This window comes from Scyliorhinus canicula, chromosome 9 (assembly GCF_902713615.1).
Source record: "Scyliorhinus canicula chromosome 9, sScyCan1.1, whole genome shotgun sequence".
NCBI classification, from domain to species: Eukaryota; Metazoa; Chordata; class Chondrichthyes; order Carcharhiniformes; family Scyliorhinidae; genus Scyliorhinus; species Scyliorhinus canicula.
The window spans coordinates 190087235-190107700 of NC_052154.1; the positions used below are offsets into that span (position 1 = coordinate 190087235).

The window sequence follows — 20466 nt, forward strand, 5'->3', positions numbered from 1 at the left end:
GCACAGTAAGAAGTCTAACAACACCAGGTTAAAGTCCAACAGATTTGTTTGGAATCACTAGCTTTTGGAGTGCAGCACCTTCATCAGATGAGTCAAGGATACGAGTGATTCCAAATAAACCTGTCGGACTTTAACCTGGTGTATGACTTTTATACAGCAACGTGGTTGACTCTTCAATTCCCTCAGGGATGGGCAATAAATGCTGGCCCAGCCAGGGTCGGCCACAGCCCATGAACGAATAAAAAACTTGAATTTCAGAAAATGTCAGAAAATTTAAAAATGGGTTGCAATCCCATTGGCTCTGTTCCTATTGCACCTCCCTGATCCACAGATAGATCAGAGTTTATTTTGAACAATAGGCAGAACCAAGGTGGAGTGTCAATCGTCGTACAAAACGGTCGCTCAAATTATGGAATGATCCATGAGGACAATGAGTTTGGAGCTTCCTCGATTAAAGTGAAATATAGTGACACTGAGCATCAGATTGGACATACTCACCTGACAGGAGCAGACAGAACACCGATCGTCTCTCAAGGTCCAGACCTGTCTATTGAACTTTAACCCTTCATCGTGGGTGCAGTCTCCAGTGCAGTGTTCACCAATGGGACATCGGCAGTCAAACCCGCCTTCCAGGTTGACACAGACTGAGTCATTCCAGCAACTATGCAATCCTGTGCCACACTCATCGATATCTGTGATCAATCAGAAATGGGATTTCAAGTTGCCTCACACTCTGGTCTTGCAAAAGGTAATGTTTTAAAATTGACACAAAAGCAAAGAATCGCGGAGCCTTGAGATCTGATATTGTGAACAAAAAGCGCTGGAAAAACTCAACAGGTCTGGCAGCCTCTGTGGTAGAAAAATGCAGAATTGATGGGCGGGGTTTTGCAACCAAACCCACCACCACGGTGCGGCGACGGAGCTGGCCCACCATTGGCTGGCAGCTGGATCTTCAAACTCCGCCGCTGTCAACGGGGTTTCCCATTGTTCCCACCCTTTGCCACCGGGAGACCTGCGGTGGGGGAAAGGGGGGGGGACTGCCATTGGCAGGAATGGAAGATTCCGGTGGTAGGAACAGCATGAAAATCCCGTCCTACATTTTGAATCCAATATAACCGTCCTTCGGACTGGAGAGGAGTAAATTTGGATGTGGGACCTCAACTCGTAGATGCTGCCAAACCTACTGATATTTTCAGCGTTGTCTGATTTTGTAGAACATAGAAGAACATAGAATAGTACAGCACAGTACAGGCCCTTCACCCCACGATGTTGTGCCGACCATTTATCCTAATCTAAGATCAACCTAACCTACACCCCTTCAATTTACTGCTGTCCATGTGCCTGTCTAAGAGTCGCTTAAATGTCCCTAAAGACTCTGACTCCACCACCTCTGCTGGCAGTGCATTGCACACACCCACCACTCTCTGTGTAAAGAACCTACCTTATATCTCCCCTATACCTTCCTCCAATCACCTTAAAATTATGTCCCCTCGTGACAGCCATTTCCACCCTGGGGAAAAGTCTCTGGCTATCCACTCTATCCATGCCTCTCATCACCTTGTACATCTCTATCAAGTCACCTCTCTGCCTTCCTCGCTCCAGTGAGAAAAGCCCGAGCTCCCTCAATCTTTCTTCATAAGACATGCCCTCCAGTCCAGGCAGCATCCTGGTAAATCTCCTCTGTACCCTCTCCAAAGCATCCACATCCTTCCTGTAATGAGGCGACCAGAATTGGACACAATATTCCAAATGTGGTCTAACTAGGGTTTTATAAAGCTGCAGCAAAACCTCGCGGCTCTTAAACTCAATCCCCCTGTTAATGAAAGCCAACACACCATACGCCTTCTTGACAACCCTAGCAACCTGGGTGGCAACTTTGAGGGACCCCAAGATCCCTCTGCTCTTCCATACGTCCAAGAATCCTGCCTTTAACCCCGTATCTAGCATTCAAATTCAACTTTCCAAAATGAATCACTTCACATTTATCAAGGTTGAACTCCATCTGCCACTTCTCAACCCAGCTGAGAGGTTGAATAAACTTGGTTTGTTCTCACTGGGACGAAGGAGGTTGAGGGGCGACCTGATAGAGATCTACAAACTTATGAGGGGCATAGACAGAGTGGATAGTCAGAGACTTTTTTCCAGGGTAGAGGGATCAATTACTAGGGGGCATAGGAGTAAGGTGCGAGGGGCAAGGTGTAGAGGAGATGTACGATGCAAGTTCTTTACACAGAGGGTAGTGGGTGCCTGGAACTCGCTGCCGGAGGAAGTGGTGGAAGCAGGGACGATAGTGACGTTTAAGGGGCATCTTGATAAATACATGAATAGGATGGGATAGATGGATAAAGATCCTGGAAGCGTAGAGGATTTTAGTTTAGACGGGCAGCATGGTTGGCGAAGGCTTGGAGGGCCGAAGGGCCTGTTCCTGTGCTGTAATTTTGTTTGTTCTTTGTACCTAGCTCTGCATCCTGTCAATGTCCTGTTGTAATCTGCAACAGCTCTCAACACTATCTACAACTCCCCCAAGGTTCATGTCATCGGCAAACTTACTCACCCACCCTTCCACTTCCTCATCTAAGTCATTTATAAAAACCACGAAGAGCAGAGGTCCCAGAACAGATCCCTGCGGGACACCACTGGTCACCGACCTCCAGGCAGAATACTTTTCATCCACTACCACTCGCTGTCTTCTTTTGGTCAGCCAATTCTGTCTAGACAGCTAAATTTCACTCTATCCCATGTGCCCTAACTTTCTGAATGAGCCTACCATGGGGAACCTTATCAAATGCCTTACTGAAATCAATATACACCACATCCACTGCCTGACCTTCATCAATGTGTCTCGTCACATCTTCAAAGGATTCAATGAGGCTTGTGATGCATGACCTGTCCCTCACAAAGCCATGCTGACTATCTTTAATCAAACTATATTTTTCTAAATAATCATGAATCCTATCTCTCAGAATCCTTTCCAATATTTTGCTCACCACAGACGTAAGACTGATGGGTCTGTAATTCCCAGGGATTTCCCTATTCCCTTTCTTGAAAAGGGGAACAACATTCACCTCCCTCCAATCAACCAGTACTACTCCAATGGAGAGTGAGGATGCAAAGATCATCGCCAACGGCGCAGCAATCTCCTCCCTCACTTCCTGTAGTAACCTTGGGTATATCCCGTCAGGCCCAGGGGACTTATCTATCCTGATGCTTTTAAAAATTTACAGCATGTCCTCCTTCTTAATATCAACCTGTTTAAGTCTATTAACCTGATTCACACTGTTCTTATTAACATTGTGAAACTGACTTTGACAACAGATGCCTTCGAATGCTGACATTAGCAATATTCAGTTTTCCTCACACATCAGATCCTGTGTGTGTGTGTTCTCTATTTCCCTGTATTGCAAGGATAAGGCGGTCCCATTAATTTATCCTCTGGCTGTGTTAATTAATACATTATAATCAATGAATCACGGACAAATTATAATCAATTGCAAACTAAATCAATTAATTAATGTCTTGTCAAGCACTGGCCAGAACAGGTTTGGCACACCATTTCACAGACATCATTTAATTCTTCTGCTTTCAAATAATTAACACCTTCTATAAGTCGGCTCTTAAAATATAATCTAAATGTAGATTCGCCCAGTATGAACCTCTTCGTGTGAGCGGCTGGTATACATGGAAACAGCAAGCTGCGCATTTAGTACCATCTTGTATCTCGGAGAAATCAATTTGACGTTTCAACCATCAATCTTAATTGTTCTGGGTTCTGCAAACCATTCTCAGCACAGCAACAGCGAGTAAACCCCCACTGTAACAACAGGACATAAAATCCAGGGACTGGCCAGTCTTAATTGGGTGCAAGTGAGCTGGTGTTAGAACGAAGACGGGCTGGGTTGCTTGTAGGAGCATACTTTTTGCTGTAAGTGCAGCAAAATCAATGTTCACCTCTGGCGCTTAACTCCAGAACTTTAGGGTAGAAGCTTGACAATTCGGGCAGGTACTCAGGCGACACTTGTTAAACATGCTGTGCGGAAATAAACACTGAGCACATTAAAGTGAAATTGCTGCCTTATTCTTTCTTATTGATCTACACAATGCATACAATTGCGTTTCTGTATATCATGGAGGCTACAACTTGGATATAAGTGAAAATTTCCATCAAATGATTCCACTCCATTATTAAATAGCCAAAACACATGGGATTGGATGAGCTTGTTGTTGCTTCTGAGGGGACTAAGGTACTCTTTCAGTAAAAATACTTTCATCAGTGGAGCACTCTTCGTCAGTTTTATGTGGTATCGCTTCATGGAACTAGGGTTAAACCGTGAGAGAACCATTCAGGCGGTACATATCTGAATGCAAATATTGATCGTTCTTTAAAGAAGGATGAGGGGGGATCTTATAGAAACATTTAAAATTATGAAGGGAATAGATAGGATAGATGCGGGCAGGTTGTTTCCACTGGCGGGTGACAGCAGAACTAGGGGACATAGCCTCAAAATAAGGGGAAGTAGACTTAGGACTGAGTTTAGGAGGAACTTCTTCACCCAAAGGGTTGTGAATCTATGGAATTCCTTGCCCAGTGAAGCAGTTGAGGCTCCTTCATTACATGTTTTTAAGGTAAAGATAGATAGTTTTTTGAAGAATAAAGGGATTAAGGGTTATGGTGCTCGGGCCGGAAAGTGGAGCTGAGTCCACAAAAGATCAGCCATGATCTAATTGAATGGCGGAGCAGGCTCGAGGGGCCAGATGGCCTACTCCTGCTCCTAGTTCTTATGTTCTTATGTTCTTAACCTCAGCAGACAGAAATGTAACAGTTTCATCAAACACGTCATGCAAAACTCTGCCACAGGGAGAGGATGAGGTGGAGCTGCCTTAGTTGGAATAGGGTGGACACAGTAAGATGTCTTACAACACCAGGTTAAATTCCAACAGGTTTATTTGGAATAACGAGCTTTCGGAGCATAGCCCCTTCATCAGGAAGAGGAAGCAGCGTGGAACGACTTTTCTTTCCACCTTTAAGAATATCTTCTGCTTCCAGAGTGAAACTAGGCTGGCAACATTTAGGGAGGATTCTACAGTGCAAAGACATCTGTCCAGCTTACACCGAGGATACAATTTTGTAATAAACAAGACAATAAAAATAGATTATACAGCAGTTTAAAAAATAGGGAGGCACTGTCTGCAATGGCTCTTATCCTTTTTGAACATTTTATTTTTGTGGTCGCTTCACAATATGCCTCAAACATGGTTTAAAATGGCCTGCTGGCTATCTTCTCTGGGCCAAGAGTGTTCAAAGATTAATCCCATCTTGCAATCGCAGATCACAGGAAGAGGCTCAATGGCCCAACACGTCTGTTCCAGCTCTCTTAGTCCCATTCTTCCGGTTGTTCTACACCTGTTCTACGGTTCCGGTCCTGTTCCACACCTCCCGCTGCCTCAGAAAGGCAGACAGCATTGTCAGAGACCCCTGCCACCCAGGCTTTGCCCTCTTCCAGACCCTTCCATCACACAGAAGATACAGAAGTCTGAAGACCCACACTTCCAGACATAGGGACAGCTTCTTCCCCACAGCTACAAGACTCCTCAACGACTCTCCCTCGGACTAATCTGTTCGCTGTAAGAACACTATTCACGATGCCCTATGATGCTCTTGTTTGGCCCTTGTTCCGCACTTTAACCAATCACAATTAGTTGCCTACCATTTGTCAATGTATTCTGTCGATTAGTCTTTTGTCTATGATGAACATACTGTGTACGTTCCCTTGGCCGCAGAAAAATACTTTTCACTGTACTTCGGTACATGTGACAATAAATATCAGTCAATCAATCAATTGGGCCAGTTTCTCTGAAGTGCAAAAAAAATAAATTTGTTCGAGGGCAGCATGCTAGCACAGTGATTAGCACATTTGCTTTACAGCAGAGGGTCCGGGGTTCGATTCCCGGCTTGGGTCACTGTCTGTGTGGAGTCTGCACGTTCTCCCTGTGTCTGCGTGGGTTTCCTCCGGGTGCTCCGGTTTCCTCCCACAAGTCCCGAAAGACGTGCTGTTAGGTGAATTGGACATTTTGAATTCTCCCTTCGTGTACCCGAACAGGCGCCGGAATGTGGCGACTAGGGGAGTTTCACAGTAACTTCATTGCAGTGTTAATGTAAGCCCACTTGTGAAAATTATAAAGATTAATATTATCGTTACAAATGAACGCAAATTCTGCTTGTGGTAAGTTTTTCATGCAGAGTGGTGGGTGTCTGGAACGTGCTGTCAGAGGATGTGCTGGAAGCAGGCACATTAGCAACATTTCAGAGGCATCTGGATGGATACAAGAATAGGGAGGAAATAGAGGGATACAGACTAAGTAAGGGACGAAGGTTTTTTATTTAAGTTAGGGCATCATGATTGACACAGGTTTGGCGGGTCTAAAAGGGAAAAAAATGGTGAAGAGGCAAAATGAATAGGTCTTTCTCTAAATGCGCATAGCAATGAGCATCAAATAAATGAATTAGTGCTATGAATAAGTTAATGGGTTCGATCTTATAGCCATCACAGAGACATGGTTACAAAGAGATCAAAACTGGGAACTAAATATTTAGGTGTATATGATTTTGCATCAGGTCAGGAAGGAAAGGGTAGCTTTGTTAGTGTGAGCTGGAATAAGTACAATAGCAAAAGATGATCTTGGATCGGAAGATGTAGTGAAGTCCTGCTAATACTATACAAAGCACCAGTTATACCACCCGGAATACTGGGAACAGCTTAGGTCCCCCTTATCCAAGGAAAGATATACCGGCATTGCCGGGAGTCCAGAGAAGGTTCACTAGGTTCTTCCCGGGTATGGAGGGATTTTCTCATGAGGAGTGGCTGAATAGGTTGGGAATGCACTCATTGGCGTTCAGAAGAATGAGTGGTGACCTTATTGAGACACATCGGATTCTCAGGGGGCTGGACAGGGTCGTTGCTGAGAGGATGTTTCCCTTTGTGTGAAAGTCTAGGACCAGAGGGCATAATCTCAAAATAAGGAGTCCCCCATTTAAGACAGAGTTGAAGAAGAATTTTGTCTCTCAGAGCATAGTGAATCTGTGGAATTCCTTACTGTGGGGAGCTGCAGAGCTGGGTGGTTAAGTATGTTCAAGGTTAAGGGAGACAATTTCTTCATCAGTAAGGGAATTGAGCATTATGGGGATGAAGCGGGAAAGCGGAGTTAAGGATTATATCAGATGAGCCATGATCTTGTTGGCAGAGTTAACTCAATGGGTCAAATGGACAAATGTTTACTCCTATGTCTTATGATTAAACAGTGCAAGCGAATATAAATTTACAAGTGCCGAAGCAATATACAATGGTTGTAAACCTGTTCCACCTGTGTGCCTTCAAAACATCTCAACCTTTCTTTGCAAACTGCGATAACAGCTAGGGGCTGTCCCAACATCCTCCACTGGGGTGAAGCCAGCCTACTAACTGTTACGACCTACCGACTGTGATGTCTTTGGCGGGCATCCTCTGGTGGCTCCAAGCCTAGAGACCCCCGGTCTGCTAAGGGTCTCCTGCTCAGCTGCAAGTGCATCCTCCTCACCCTGACCTGCTGGAGCCAATGGGGTCAGTGGCAAAGGTGAGGTGGAAAGTGTAGCTACCTGGGGTGGCCACGTCCCAATTTCAAAATGGACACTTTCAAAGATTAAAGGGAAAATTGGACAATGCTAAGAAAACAAGCAGGTGCAAGGTTTGCATGTGGATTGGAGTTTGCAGCTCCCAGACAAAACCGATACTACAAGCCATTAGCACAGTAATGAGCTATCTCCGGGGATAAAAGAGAAACATTTAAGCAAACGGTACCAGAGCAGACACCCCAGTGCCAGTGGAGACTAAACCAAAGGCAGGCCAACGGTCACCTAGGACCCGCCCAGTGATCAAGCAACATCCCCTTTATTGGAGAAGTCAATACAAATGATTAGTCCAATTAATTGGGGCCAAGTTCAGAAACCGCCCAAAAGAGTGCGAAGCCCCTTTGGGGTATAAAGAGGAGTCCCCAAAGTCAGATCGCTCTCTTCTTCTTCACCTTCATCTTGGCCTCAGCTCTCAGTGACGAGAGACCTGCCCAGCACCAGCCAAGTCAGTGTAAGGTCAACGCACGCTACGAGATAGGCGCTCCTAGCTACTATTCTATACCAGTTCGATGCCAGCAGCCTCAGAAACGGACAACGGCCATTGTTCCTCTGACTGAGTGGGCGCCCGAAGCTAAGTGTAGGCTTTTAGTAGTAGTTGTAGTTTAGTGAGTAGAGCTTGTGTATGAGCATAATTGACTGCGTGTGTAAATAAATGTGCATTGATTTCAAACTTACTAACTGGTGTATCGAGTCTTTGATCAGTATTCGGTTTTGAACCTTGTGGTGGTATCAAAAAGATACCTGGTGACTCTTGAGCAAATGTAATTAAAACAGCAAATTAAGGAGAGCATAACGAGCAACAAAAGGCAACCTTGGACTGTCCTGGGATGAATCCCACAAGGTGCCTGACTGGTGTTTCTCCCTGTGAATGCCCAGCGGCATGTGTCTCACTTCTTGAAGAGAAGGGTCACTTGCTGCTGTGTTGAGATATCCTTTCCCCCTCTCACCTATCCACTGCAGCACCACACCCGTGTCTAGAGCGATAGAGTGCAGGCCAACAGCATATCCGGCAGCAACTGTGCATTCTGCTCGACCTGGGTCACCGAGGCATTCAGGGCAAGGACTCTAATATCTAGAAGACCCCCGATTGTCCTGGACCAATTCGACTTATTGTGGTCATCCTTGTCCTGCAAAAAGGCAGAAGGATCGATTGTCTTCCCAATGGTTGTACGAGTAGCTCAGGAGCAAGCGTGCCAATGACAGTTGCTCAGCCCTCCCCAGTGAGTGATTAACAAGCAGGGTGTCCAGCAACTGATAGAAGATTGAGAGCATGAAGTGGCTGCCCATGTCCTATCTGCTGGTAAGTGCTGCAACCAAAATCCTGTGTGACGTTCCTTGTACACTTGCACACTTTGACTGTCTGATGCCTTTGTGAGTGTCAGTTTTCAGTATGTAGATGTGCCTCCTCTGGAAGAGCACAGTAGATTATTCATCCTTTTCTTGCACTGCTGACTGGTTATTTGGTTAGTGCCCCCTGTGCATTAACCACCACTGCGACCGCCGTCTCGTCTGCGGTCATCAGACAGGGCGGTCTCCCTTTGCCAGCCCTAGCAAACAACACCTTCCGTCTTTCCTGGATGGTCTGGAGCATAATCTCTCGGGAGGCTTTGCTGAACCTTGTCTGCACTGGGACATTCTCATTGATAAGAGTATTGAAGGACAGGCAGATTGAAGCTCCTGGCCGGCAGTGAATGAATTGCCCTTTAAACATGGCACCCAGCCCTTGGACCCCCATGAGGAAATGGCAGACGGTAACTTCCTGCCTAACCCGCGTCACAGAATTCAACTAGTTCCTGTGGATGCCAAGTCAAGAGTGGAACAGCGCAAGATTGCTATTGTTAGCCACCCCGCCCAGCGGTAATCATACTCTCTTCCATTGCCCGCCACGGAATGTGAACTCCAGAATGGATGATTCCAGCCTCTATTCCAATCTGTAGTGTGTCGTTACCCTGCACAACATTACATGTCTCAGAGTGAACAGTTAAACTCCTGCTTTGGACAACCGTATGGAGAAAAGCCCACACAAGGCGGTGAAAATAATGTCGGTGTGACCTTGCTTTTGCTCCACTGGAGATAAATGTTTGCACTGCGCACGGGGTGTTAATATTACATATCAATAAAACCTGTTTTCTTCAAGACGTGAACAGATCTTGGTTATTTCAGAGCTGTCACCTTTAAGGTTGTTTAGATTAGATTTTAATGGAATTTTGTGACTCAGCCCGTGTAAACAAACAAAAAAAAACAATGCTGTAGCTTTAAGTATGTCACGAGTAAATAATGCACTTCTGCGCTGAGGAACTGCTTGAAATGCAAGCTCCTCGTCTCTTGCATTTTTATTTTGATTGTGTGTCTGCATCTGACAGCACTTCAACAACAAGGCATAATGGGATAGCCATTCCAAGAGAAAATGTTGGCAATGCCAGAAAACATGGGCCGCTCCGGAAAACTTGCTCCAAATTACAACATGGTGATGGGACTTTAGTTTTTCATTTCAATTCATCTGGGTTTAAATATCCATTATATTCTGTTGATGTAGCCTGTACAAAACCTCATTGGCAACGACAGCTACAATTCCTTAAAGCTTCATTCGCTCTCATCAATTTCACTCTGAAGGCAAAAGCCCGGCTGCCAAATAAAAATGATTTTTCTTCCTGTGTCTACTCATTGAATAGCATTTTGAAGCGGGGACTCCGACTCCCGGCAAAATAGTCCAATGTTGTCCAAGGGGCCAGATGGCCTACTCCTGCTCCTAGTTCTTATGTTCTTATGTTGTCCCCTCGAGCAAGAATCAGAGTTTGACTGTGCAAGGTCTAAGGTTACGGCACAGTATTCCAGTTCTGTGCCAGAGTGGTGAAGAGTCTTATGCAATCAAAAGGCCTGAAGAATTTCCTTAAACATGAGCATAAAATGGAGTCAACTCGTTGTTGGGAAAGGATAAATTAATACTAATTAAACCACAAAGGCTTACACAGTCAAAACATTGCTTCTGTGGGTCAGAAGAGCAGCCTTTGAGACTACAGGCCCAGAGGTGGACTGTTCAAGGATGCATAAGTATGCCCTGCTTGTGTGGGACCTCTGCCTGACCTGAGAAGCAAGGGAATAAATGAGACATAGCATGACTTTCTGTCAGAGCTTGATTGATTGAAAGCTCATTGTGTGGGGCCAACATGGCTCTGTGAGGTGATTGTCACTGAACGGACTGAACAGTCTTATTACATATCATTAAGATCTGTCTGCCAAATTGAGGACATTTCTATGAAATGGAAGATATAAAATGGCCCTTTTGACACTGAAGTCCTTAGTCATCAATGCTTATTTGTTCTATTACTGTAGTTCTTGTTGCAGTATTGGAGCTTTTGTCTAATGTAAGGGTGTTTGTAAAATTATTAAGTGCATCTCTGACCGAGAAAGGAAGAGAATGCAGGAGGTAAGATTATACAGAATCTAACAAATATAATTATGTCCATTTAGATATACATGGTTCTCCAAGATCAACTACAGTGACAAGTAGGGAATGAGCAGAGATCTCGGAGGGTGAGTAGCACCAGAGGTCCACTGACTTCTCATCTCACAGAATCATAGAGGTTACAGTGTAGAAGGAGGCCATTCGGACCATCAATTCTGCACCAGCCCTTGGAAAGAGCACCCTATTTACGCCAACGCCACCATTCTATCCCCGTAACCCAGTAACCCCACCTAATCTTTTTGGACACAAAGTGGCAATTTAGCATGGCCAATCCAGCTAACCTGCGCATCTTTGGACTGTGGGAGGAATCAGGAGCACCCAGACGAAACCCACGCCGGCACGCGGAAAGCATGCAGACTCCGCACAGACAGTGACCCAAGCCTGGAATCGTACCTGGGACCCTGGCGCTGTGAAACAACAGTGCTAACCACTGGGCAGAATCACGAATGAATCAAGAGAAAGGCAGAGAAACCAGTTTATCCATGCTATTTCGCAAAGAGAAAACCATATAACTTCTGTAAAACAATGCTAACCAGGAGCTTTCAGGTAGTTTTTAAACCAGCAATCTAAGGCTGTTGACATCTTGGTTGCTTGTGGTGTCAATTCCAAATGAATCTCATGAATCAATGTCAGTCTCAGGCACTGATCCCATAAATTCATCATCAGAAACAATCAACGCCGAATTTCTGTGATGTGACAATTGTTTTCATACTGGCTATTATCCATTTTGTCAATTAACCCTATCCACTGATTCTTTGCAAAATCAATGGTTATGGTGCATAGGTGAAGCGGGAAAGGTGGCGAAACCATGGCTCACTGGGGAAATTAGAGATAGTATTAGATCCAAGGAAGAAGTGCACAAATTGCCCAAGAAAACCAACAGGTCTGAGGATTAGGAGCAGTTTAGAATTCAGCAAAGGAGGACCAAGCTGTTGATTAAGGAGGGGAAAATAGAGTACGTGAGTACGTTTGTGGGGATCATAGACACTGACTGCAGAAGTTTCTACGGCCCGACTCAGCAGACTGAAGTTAAAGTCTACTGAACGGTGGCTACAGCGCTGAGAAATATTCTGCTACTTTGCTCTTTCTTTTGGCCTCGGGGTTCTCCCCATGCAGCCAAACTTTGAGCAACGCTCGCCAGCAGGAAAACATCCTCGCAGCCCCGATCTTTCCATTTTTCCTCCCTTTCAGGCCCCCTCCCTCAATCTTGGGGAGGCCCCCGGGAACCGGGAACCCCACCCCCCTCGACTTGGACTCAGACCCTGGCAGTGCCAACCTGGCACCGTCACCCCAGAAAATCTTTCCTTTTCGTTCAGGTGACAGGGGCATTGCAGGCTGGGACGGTATTTATTTCCCATCCCTAATTGCCCCCATTGAGGGTGCAGTTAAAAGTCAACCACATTTCTGTGGAGTCACATCTAGACCAGACCAGGTAAGGACAGCAGATTTCCTTCCCTAAAGGACACTCGTCGAAACAATCGCGATAGTTTCATGGTCATCGTTAGACTTTTTTTTAAATTTCAGATTTTTCCTGAATTCAAATTTCATCATCTGCAGCGGCAGGATCTTAACCTGGCTCCCCAGAGCATTTTTCACGGTCCCTGCTTTATTAGTCCAGTGAAAATAACACTGCACCACCACCTTCCCATGGGGAACGCAGCGTTTAGTGAGAGTAAGGAACTGAAGGTGATCAGTATTAGTAGGCAAAATGGTAGTGGCAAAAATGGGAAGGCATATTATTATCTGAATGGTCATAAATTAGGAGAAGGGAAGGTGCAACAAGACCTGGGGGTCCTCGTCCACCAGCTATTGAAGGTAAGCATGCAGGTACAGCAGGCGGCAAAGAAGGCAAATGGTATTTGGCCTCCGTAGGGAGTGGATTCGAGTGCGAGAGCAGGGATGCTTTGCTGCAATTAGACAGGGCCTTGGCGAGGCACATCTGGAAATTGTGTGCAGTTTTGGTCTCCTTATCTGAGGAAGGATGTATTTGCTGTGGAGGGAGTGCATGGAAGGTTTACAGATTTCTGGGATGGCAGGACTGACATATGACATTGCCTCCCACAAGTTTAGAAGGTTAAGGGGAGATCTAATAGAAACTTACAAGATAATACATGGCTTAGAAAGGGTGGACGCAAAGAAACTGTTTCCGTTAGGCGAGGAGACGAGGACCCGTGGGCACAGCCTTAGAATTAGAGGGGGGTAAATTCAGAACAGAAATGCGGAGACATTTCTTCAGCCAGAGAGTGGTGGGCCTGTGGAATTCATTGCCGCGGAGTGCAGTGGAGGCCGGGACGCTAAATGGCTTCAAGGCAGAGATAGATAAATTCTTGATGTCGCGAGGAATTAAGGGCTACGGGGAGAATGCTGGTAGGTGGAGTTGAAATGCCCATCAGCCATGATTGAATGGCGGAGTGGACTCGATGGGCCGAATGGCCTTACTTCCACTCCTATGTCTTATGGTCTTATGGTCTTAAGTCCCGAAAGACGTGCTGTTCAGTGAATTGGACATTCTGAATTCGCCCTCAGTGTACCCGAACAGGTGCCGGAATGTGGCGACTAGGGGATTTTCACAGTGACTTCATTGCAGTGTTAATGTAAGCCTACTTGTGACAATAAAGATTATAAAAGGGATCAAAGGATATTGGGGGAAAGCGGGATTAGGCTATTGAGTTGGATGATCAGCCATGATCATAATGAATGGCAGAGCAGGCTCAGAGGGCCGAATGGCCTCCTCCTGCTCTCCTATTTCCGATATGCTCCTAATTATGAATCTAATAAACATTTGTTAGTTCATGATTTTTCCGAATCCTGTTAAAAAGACAATTACTTCAGTGGCTTGTGGGGATGTGGATTGAAGCAAATTTAGACACTGCTCCCTTTGAGGTATAGATGGAGTGGTAAACAATAGATGATTAAGGGTGGCATGGTGGAGCAATAGCTAGCACTGCTGCCTCACGGCGCTAAGGACCTGGGTTCCAACCCGGCCCCACGTCACTGTCCGTGTGGACTTTGCACATTCTCCCCGTGTCCGCATGGGTTTCACCCCCACAACCCAAAGATGTGCAGCGTTGGTGGGTTAGTTATGCTAAATTGCCCTTAATTAGAAAAGAAAATTGGGTATCTAAATTTATTTTAAAAAAATTACAAACAATAGTGAGTCCTTCATGAGGAGGTGAACTGAAGGGGTTGAGAATATGTCAACGGCCTATCTTCTTGTCAGCTCACTGATCTTACACTACATATGTGCATCTATTAATAATAATAATCTTCATTGAAACAAGTAGGCTAACATTAACACTGGCTCAGGGTCAGGAGTCAGGAACCACAAGCAGAATTTGCAATCATTTGTAACAATAATAATCTTTATAGCGTCACAAGTAGACTTAACACGACATTCAAGTTACTGTGAAAAGCCCCTAGTCGCCACACTCCAGCACCTGTTCAGGTACACAGAGGGAGAATTCAGAATGTCTAATTCACTTAACAAGCACGTCCTTCGGGACTTATAGGAGGAAACCGGAGCACCCGGAGGAAACCCACGCAAACACAGGAAGAACGAGAAGACTCCGCACAGACAGTGACCCAAGCCGGGAATCGAACCTGGGACCCTGGCGCTGCGAAGCAACAGTGCTAACCACTGTGCCACCGTGCTGCCTATGTGTAGTGCTACTGAATGACTGAATCGCGGTGTAGGATAGCAGACTCTGATAGGCTAAATAGCTTGGGTTAAGCATAGATCGTGATAGGGTAGTTAGTATATCATCGCGTGTCTCTGGGCAGGGAAGCACATACACTAAAGGATCAGAAAAACGCAACTGAAAGGGAGATGATGGTAAAACCACAACAAGGATAGCTGGTGGGAAATGTTATCAACTGCTTAGATATAACCAATGTGAATAAGGATCACAAAAGCAGAATAATACAGATGCTGGAAACCTTTAAAGAAAAGCACGGAAAATGCTGGTAATATCCAGCAGATCAGGCGGCTTCCAATTTTAGCCCATTCACAACCCACCCGCCCAAAGGGGCACAGAGGTCAAATCGGGCCCAGCATTTCAGGTCGACGGCCCGTCATCAGAGCTCCTTCGCTCCCTGATCTGCTGAGCTTCTCCAATGTGTTTTTCTGGAAGAAGAGATTAAATGAATATTACACAACCTTGGATGGATGCACAATGTGACAAGGTATACCAGAACTCGATAAATAAACATCACGGTCTGTAAAATTATACTGAGATGAGTTCAGAATAACAAGGTCAGCCATGCAGATTTCATCAGCCTTGAGATGTTGCCTAGGTAAGGGATTGGAGGCCCGTGTGCCTGCTGGAAATCCTTTTTAAAATTCATTGAGTTAACATAAGCGATGGTTGCAGACAAAAATGAACAGCGACAAGTATTTTTTTTCAAAGAAAAGATCTACATATAATGAAATTCTCTGTTAAATTAACTCAGCATTTTAAACAGTCTGGATTGCTAATGCTCCTTGTCCACGATAAGTCTCCTCCGGGTAAGTATATAGACATAGAACATATTATTTGTGTAATGCTGTCTAATAAAATTGTCAGTTGATCCGTCTTTGATTAACATAGAGTCACATCAAGTAACCGATTACCAACCAAGGCAAGCAGTTAAAATATGGAGGTTTAGCTATAGGTAAAGTCACCATAGTCCCAGATGACCACAGGCTACTTTCCCCTTTGAAGGGGAGAGCTGACTGATGGTGATTTAACCCAAGGATCGCCAGACCTGAGGCAGCCTTCTTGAATAATCTTAGCCGGTACGGGAATTGAACCCATGCTGCTGGCCTTGCCCTGCATGGTGAGCAAGCTGTCTAGCCAAGTGGGCTAAACCGGCCCAGCTATACCTATAGATAGCTATAGAAGCTATCCACAGTGCAGAAAGAGGCCATTCGGCAATCGAGTCTGCACCAACCCTCCAAAAAAGCACCGTCCCTACGCCCACTGCCCCACTTTATTCCTTTAACTCCACCCTACACGTGGACACTAAGGGGCAATTCAGCATGGCCAATCCACCCGACTTGCCCATCCTGGCATTGCGGGAAGGAACCGGAGCACCTGGAGGAAACCCACGCAGACACGGGAAGAACGTGCAAACTCCACTCAGAAAATCACCCAAGGCTGATATTGAACCCACGCCCCTGGTGCTGTGAGGCAGCAATGCTAACCACTATGCTGCAGTTTATTCTGATTTAACCTGTTGGAAATGATCCACTTGTATGTGCAACATATCTGATGGAAAACCATTACATTTTTCATCCGCATTTCTGAAACAGGCTCTTACAAATCCCTTAGTCACAGAATCATTCATGTGTTCCAAAGACTTACTCATGTTAACAGCATGTCAACCTTGCCCTGTTCTTTTGTCCACTATTTATTACAACATTCACTTGTATTGATCTGAGTATTTGTTTCCTTGTCTATATAGATTGATAGTCAATGCATGAAATGCCGAGGATTCATTGAATTAAAAGTCACCATTGGCAGCACAGTGAAGATACAGTTTACACAAAGTGATCTTGAAGCTGAAATAAACTGCCCTCCAGTCACTGTTTCTGGGCCATTTATGAGAAAATTGATTGGGTTTGATTTGCTGCAGTGGAGACTGTATTTGTTTCAAGCTTGCCCTCACACACAAACACACACGCACACACAAACACACACGCGCATAGGCACACACACGCACATCCAAATTGACACACATTAAACGCACGCACACACAATCACTGACATACACATCAATGCCACACACACTGACACACACACACCGAAATACACACACTGACACACACACACCAAAATACATACACACTGACACACCGCACCGAAATACATACACACTGACACACCACACCGAAATACATACACACTGACGCACACACACTAAAATACACACACTGACACGCACAGATTAAAATACATACACACTGACGCACACACACCGAAATACACACACTGACACACACAGATCAAAATACATACACACTGACACACCACACCGAAATACATACACACTGACGCACACACACCGAAATACACACACTGACACGCACAGATTAAAATACATACACACTGATGCACACACACCGAAATACACACACTGACACACGCAGATCAAAATACATACACACTGACGCACACACACCGAAATACACACACTGACACACACCAAAATACATACACACTGACACACACACACCTAAATACACACACACTGACACACACACGCTTAAATACATAAACACACACACCAAAATACATATACACTGAGACACACACCGAAATACATACACACTGAAACACACACACAACAAAATACATACACACTGACACATACACACCTAAATAAATACCCACTGACACACACACACCTAAATACATAAACACACACACCGAAATACATACACACTGACACACACACACTGAAATACACACACACTCATACACAGTCCTTTTTGCTATCGTACTTGCCCGTAATTTAAAATACAATGTCCGATATTCTCCGTTGCCAGTCCACCCCACTACCGCTGCTAGTGAGAATGGAGAATTTGGCAGGGTCATTTTCTGGCGGGTGCATTCTCTACTCCCACCTCTTGTCAATGGGATTACCCATTGAAACCACCCCTCACCACTGAGAAACATGCTGGCGGGGTAGCGCTGCCCATGGGACTGAACCATCCTACTGCCTGTGACCAGCCGGAGAATCCCGCACAAAGCTTCATTTTAGTCAGAGACCAGGGTAGTGCTCTGGGAACCCAGGTTCAAATCCCACCAGGGGCAGATGATGAAATTTGAATTCATTGAAAATCTGGAATTAAAAGTGTAATGATGACAACAAAACCATTGTTGATTTCCATTAAAAAAAACATTTGGTTCACTAATGTCCTTTGGGGAAGGAAATCTACCTTACCTGGTCTGCCTACATGTGACTCCAGATCCATAGCAATGTGGTTGACTCTCAAATGCCCTCAGAGATGAGCAAAAAATACAGGCCCAAAACAAATCTCACAAATTAACACCCACAAAATGTTCAGATAGAGATTAAGGTGAAAAAGTATAATTTCAATGTATGAATACAAATTTGTCTCATTCTCTTTTGTGGCGGGCCTGTAGATTATTAGATCAGTTGATGCTTTAGTTGAAGTGAAGGCCCTTGTAATGCAGAGGGTTCTCAGTGAGCGGCGAGGCTTCTTGTTGTCAAATTTCCGAGGAGGTTGGTTCTCAAGTAAGCTGTTGGAACAGGTTGGGTGGAGTCCTTATCCCACTTTCAAGGTATTGCTATTGATTATCTTGACTTCTTGGATGACCTGCAGCTGGTTCGAGAGCATTTCCATGGCGTTTCCATGGTGTTTGGCAGACCTTGGCCTGCAGATCCAGCTCCTGCTGTTTTCGGAAAGCCAACAAAAAGTATGGCGGTCTAATCATACGACCTTTTTTACAAGTCCAACGTCATCTTCCAAATAAGGTGGGCAGTTAGGTCATTTATACTGTGGTGAATGTAATATGATAATTCACACTATGTCTTTGTAAGCGCAGTAGCGTTATCCGACCACTAGGGGGAGTAGCTCTGGGAATGCTCAGGAGCTGGTACAGGGCTCCACCCTTGGCTCCGCCCATGACTCCTCCCCCTAGTGCTGCTGTATAAATACCCTTGTCCAGAGTCAGCCTGCAGTTCACAGAGTTCATCAACGGGTAACAGGCTGGCTCTGTAGTAAGTCGATTAAAGCCTAGATTCATATCGGAAACACGTGTCTGGTGAATTGATGGTTCCATCATATATATCTTGTATTGTGGCTTTCACAGCTTGAGAGTTTGAGACAGCCAATGTCTTTACATTCGAAGCCAATGTCTTTACATTCGAATGATCCATTCAATTTTAAATAACTCTTTGAAGTAGTTTCAGGGGAAGTCATTGCAACCGTCTGGAAGGTTCCTTTGGCTTCCTCTTGAGACAAGGGATAGTTTCAATCCACAAGGTTAGTCAGGTGATCCACAGGTGGCCATGTTTTTGTCACTTTCAGTGGTCAGCTTTTGAAATATAAGAATTAGTTTGAAGTTGCGAATAATCTGGAATATGAGGGTGTCTGGCACATGGAAAAAAAATGGAATCTTGAAGACATTTATTTACATGACTTCCTTACGACACAAGGAAAAATATATATATTTGGCCCGATTTGCTGGACCAAAATTAAGGTCCAGTTTTGGGGGCTTGGCGGGGAATTTTGTGATGGCCGCGCTGGTGAAATTGCGGCCCCTAAATACTTGCTATGGGCCCCCCACCCCCGGCCCATCAAGCCTGCGGCTCACAATGCCCTCCCTTTGTCTCCACAGGAGAAGATAGCCCATACTTAGTGGGAGGGGAGGAGGAATCCTAGAGATATGAGTCCTCAACTCCGATGAGGAATGGGCCCTGGAAATTGTGGGGTTGACCGAGGAGAGAGCAGTCACCAACCACGAGGTTGGCCTGTGCCAGAGAGGTGAGGATCCACTGTCCCTCCACCCAGGTGACCTGTCTCAAGTGAGTGGTCCATGGCAGACAAAATTACCCCTCCCTCTCACTGACCACATGTCCATTGTCTCGCAGGATCTTCATCTGATGGGACCGGGCCATCCTTTGTCGTTCCTTCAACGGCATCATCAGGTGGCCCATTTCGAACAATTATGCACACCAGGTCTCGCAGCATCTTCTTGCTTTAAACCGGATTGCCTTCTGGACTCATACATCCCCCTGAGCACCGTGTTCCAGGACCCAGGTGTCTTGGGAAAATTGTTCATCTTTCCGGCTACAGAAAAGGAAGGAAACAGCATCAGTAGCCTCCAGGCATCTGCAGCCACCAGCAGGAGCAAGCAGAAAACACAACCTGCAATTGTGAAGTGCTCTCGCAACTCACAAGGCAAATTGTTAATTTGAAATAGCCTTCAGCTGTGAAACTAGAGGCTGCTCACAGTCAAAGGGGATGAGATTCACTTTCAGCATTAAAGCTATAGCTCTGTCCTGGAAGTGTTCGGTAGGACAGACAGGCAACAGCTGTTATGGGTCTCTACAGTATTTAAATATTGTTTGAAGATGGCACGGTGCAGTGGTTTGCACTGCTGCTTTATGGCGCCGATGGACACAGGCTCAATCTTGGCCCGGGTCACTGTCTATATGGAGTTTGCACATTCTCCCCATGTACAACCCAAAGACGTGAAGGTAGGTGGATTGGCCACGCTAAATTTGCCCCTTAGTTGGAAAGAAAAAGATGGCTTGAAGGTTTCACAGATGCAAAGCCCCTCATTCCCCACGCCCAGGTGCGACCCCCGACCTGGAAAGCTTCAGCCCC

At 45.4% G+C, this 20466-nt stretch overlaps 1 protein-coding gene across 5 annotated transcripts in view; it reads right to left on the reverse strand.

Moving 5' to 3' along the window:
* Window positions 1-20466, reverse strand: part of LOC119971968 (protein kinase C-binding protein NELL1-like) — a 926238-nt gene that overhangs the window by 22887 nt on the left and 882885 nt on the right. For all 5 annotated transcript variants that reach the window (XM_038808351.1, XM_038808348.1, XM_038808349.1 and 2 more), the window contains one exon: window positions 499-692. In XM_038808351.1, coding sequence (XP_038664279.1) covers window positions 499-692 — 194 coding nt within the window. The remainder of the gene's footprint in view (window positions 1-498; window positions 693-20466) is intronic.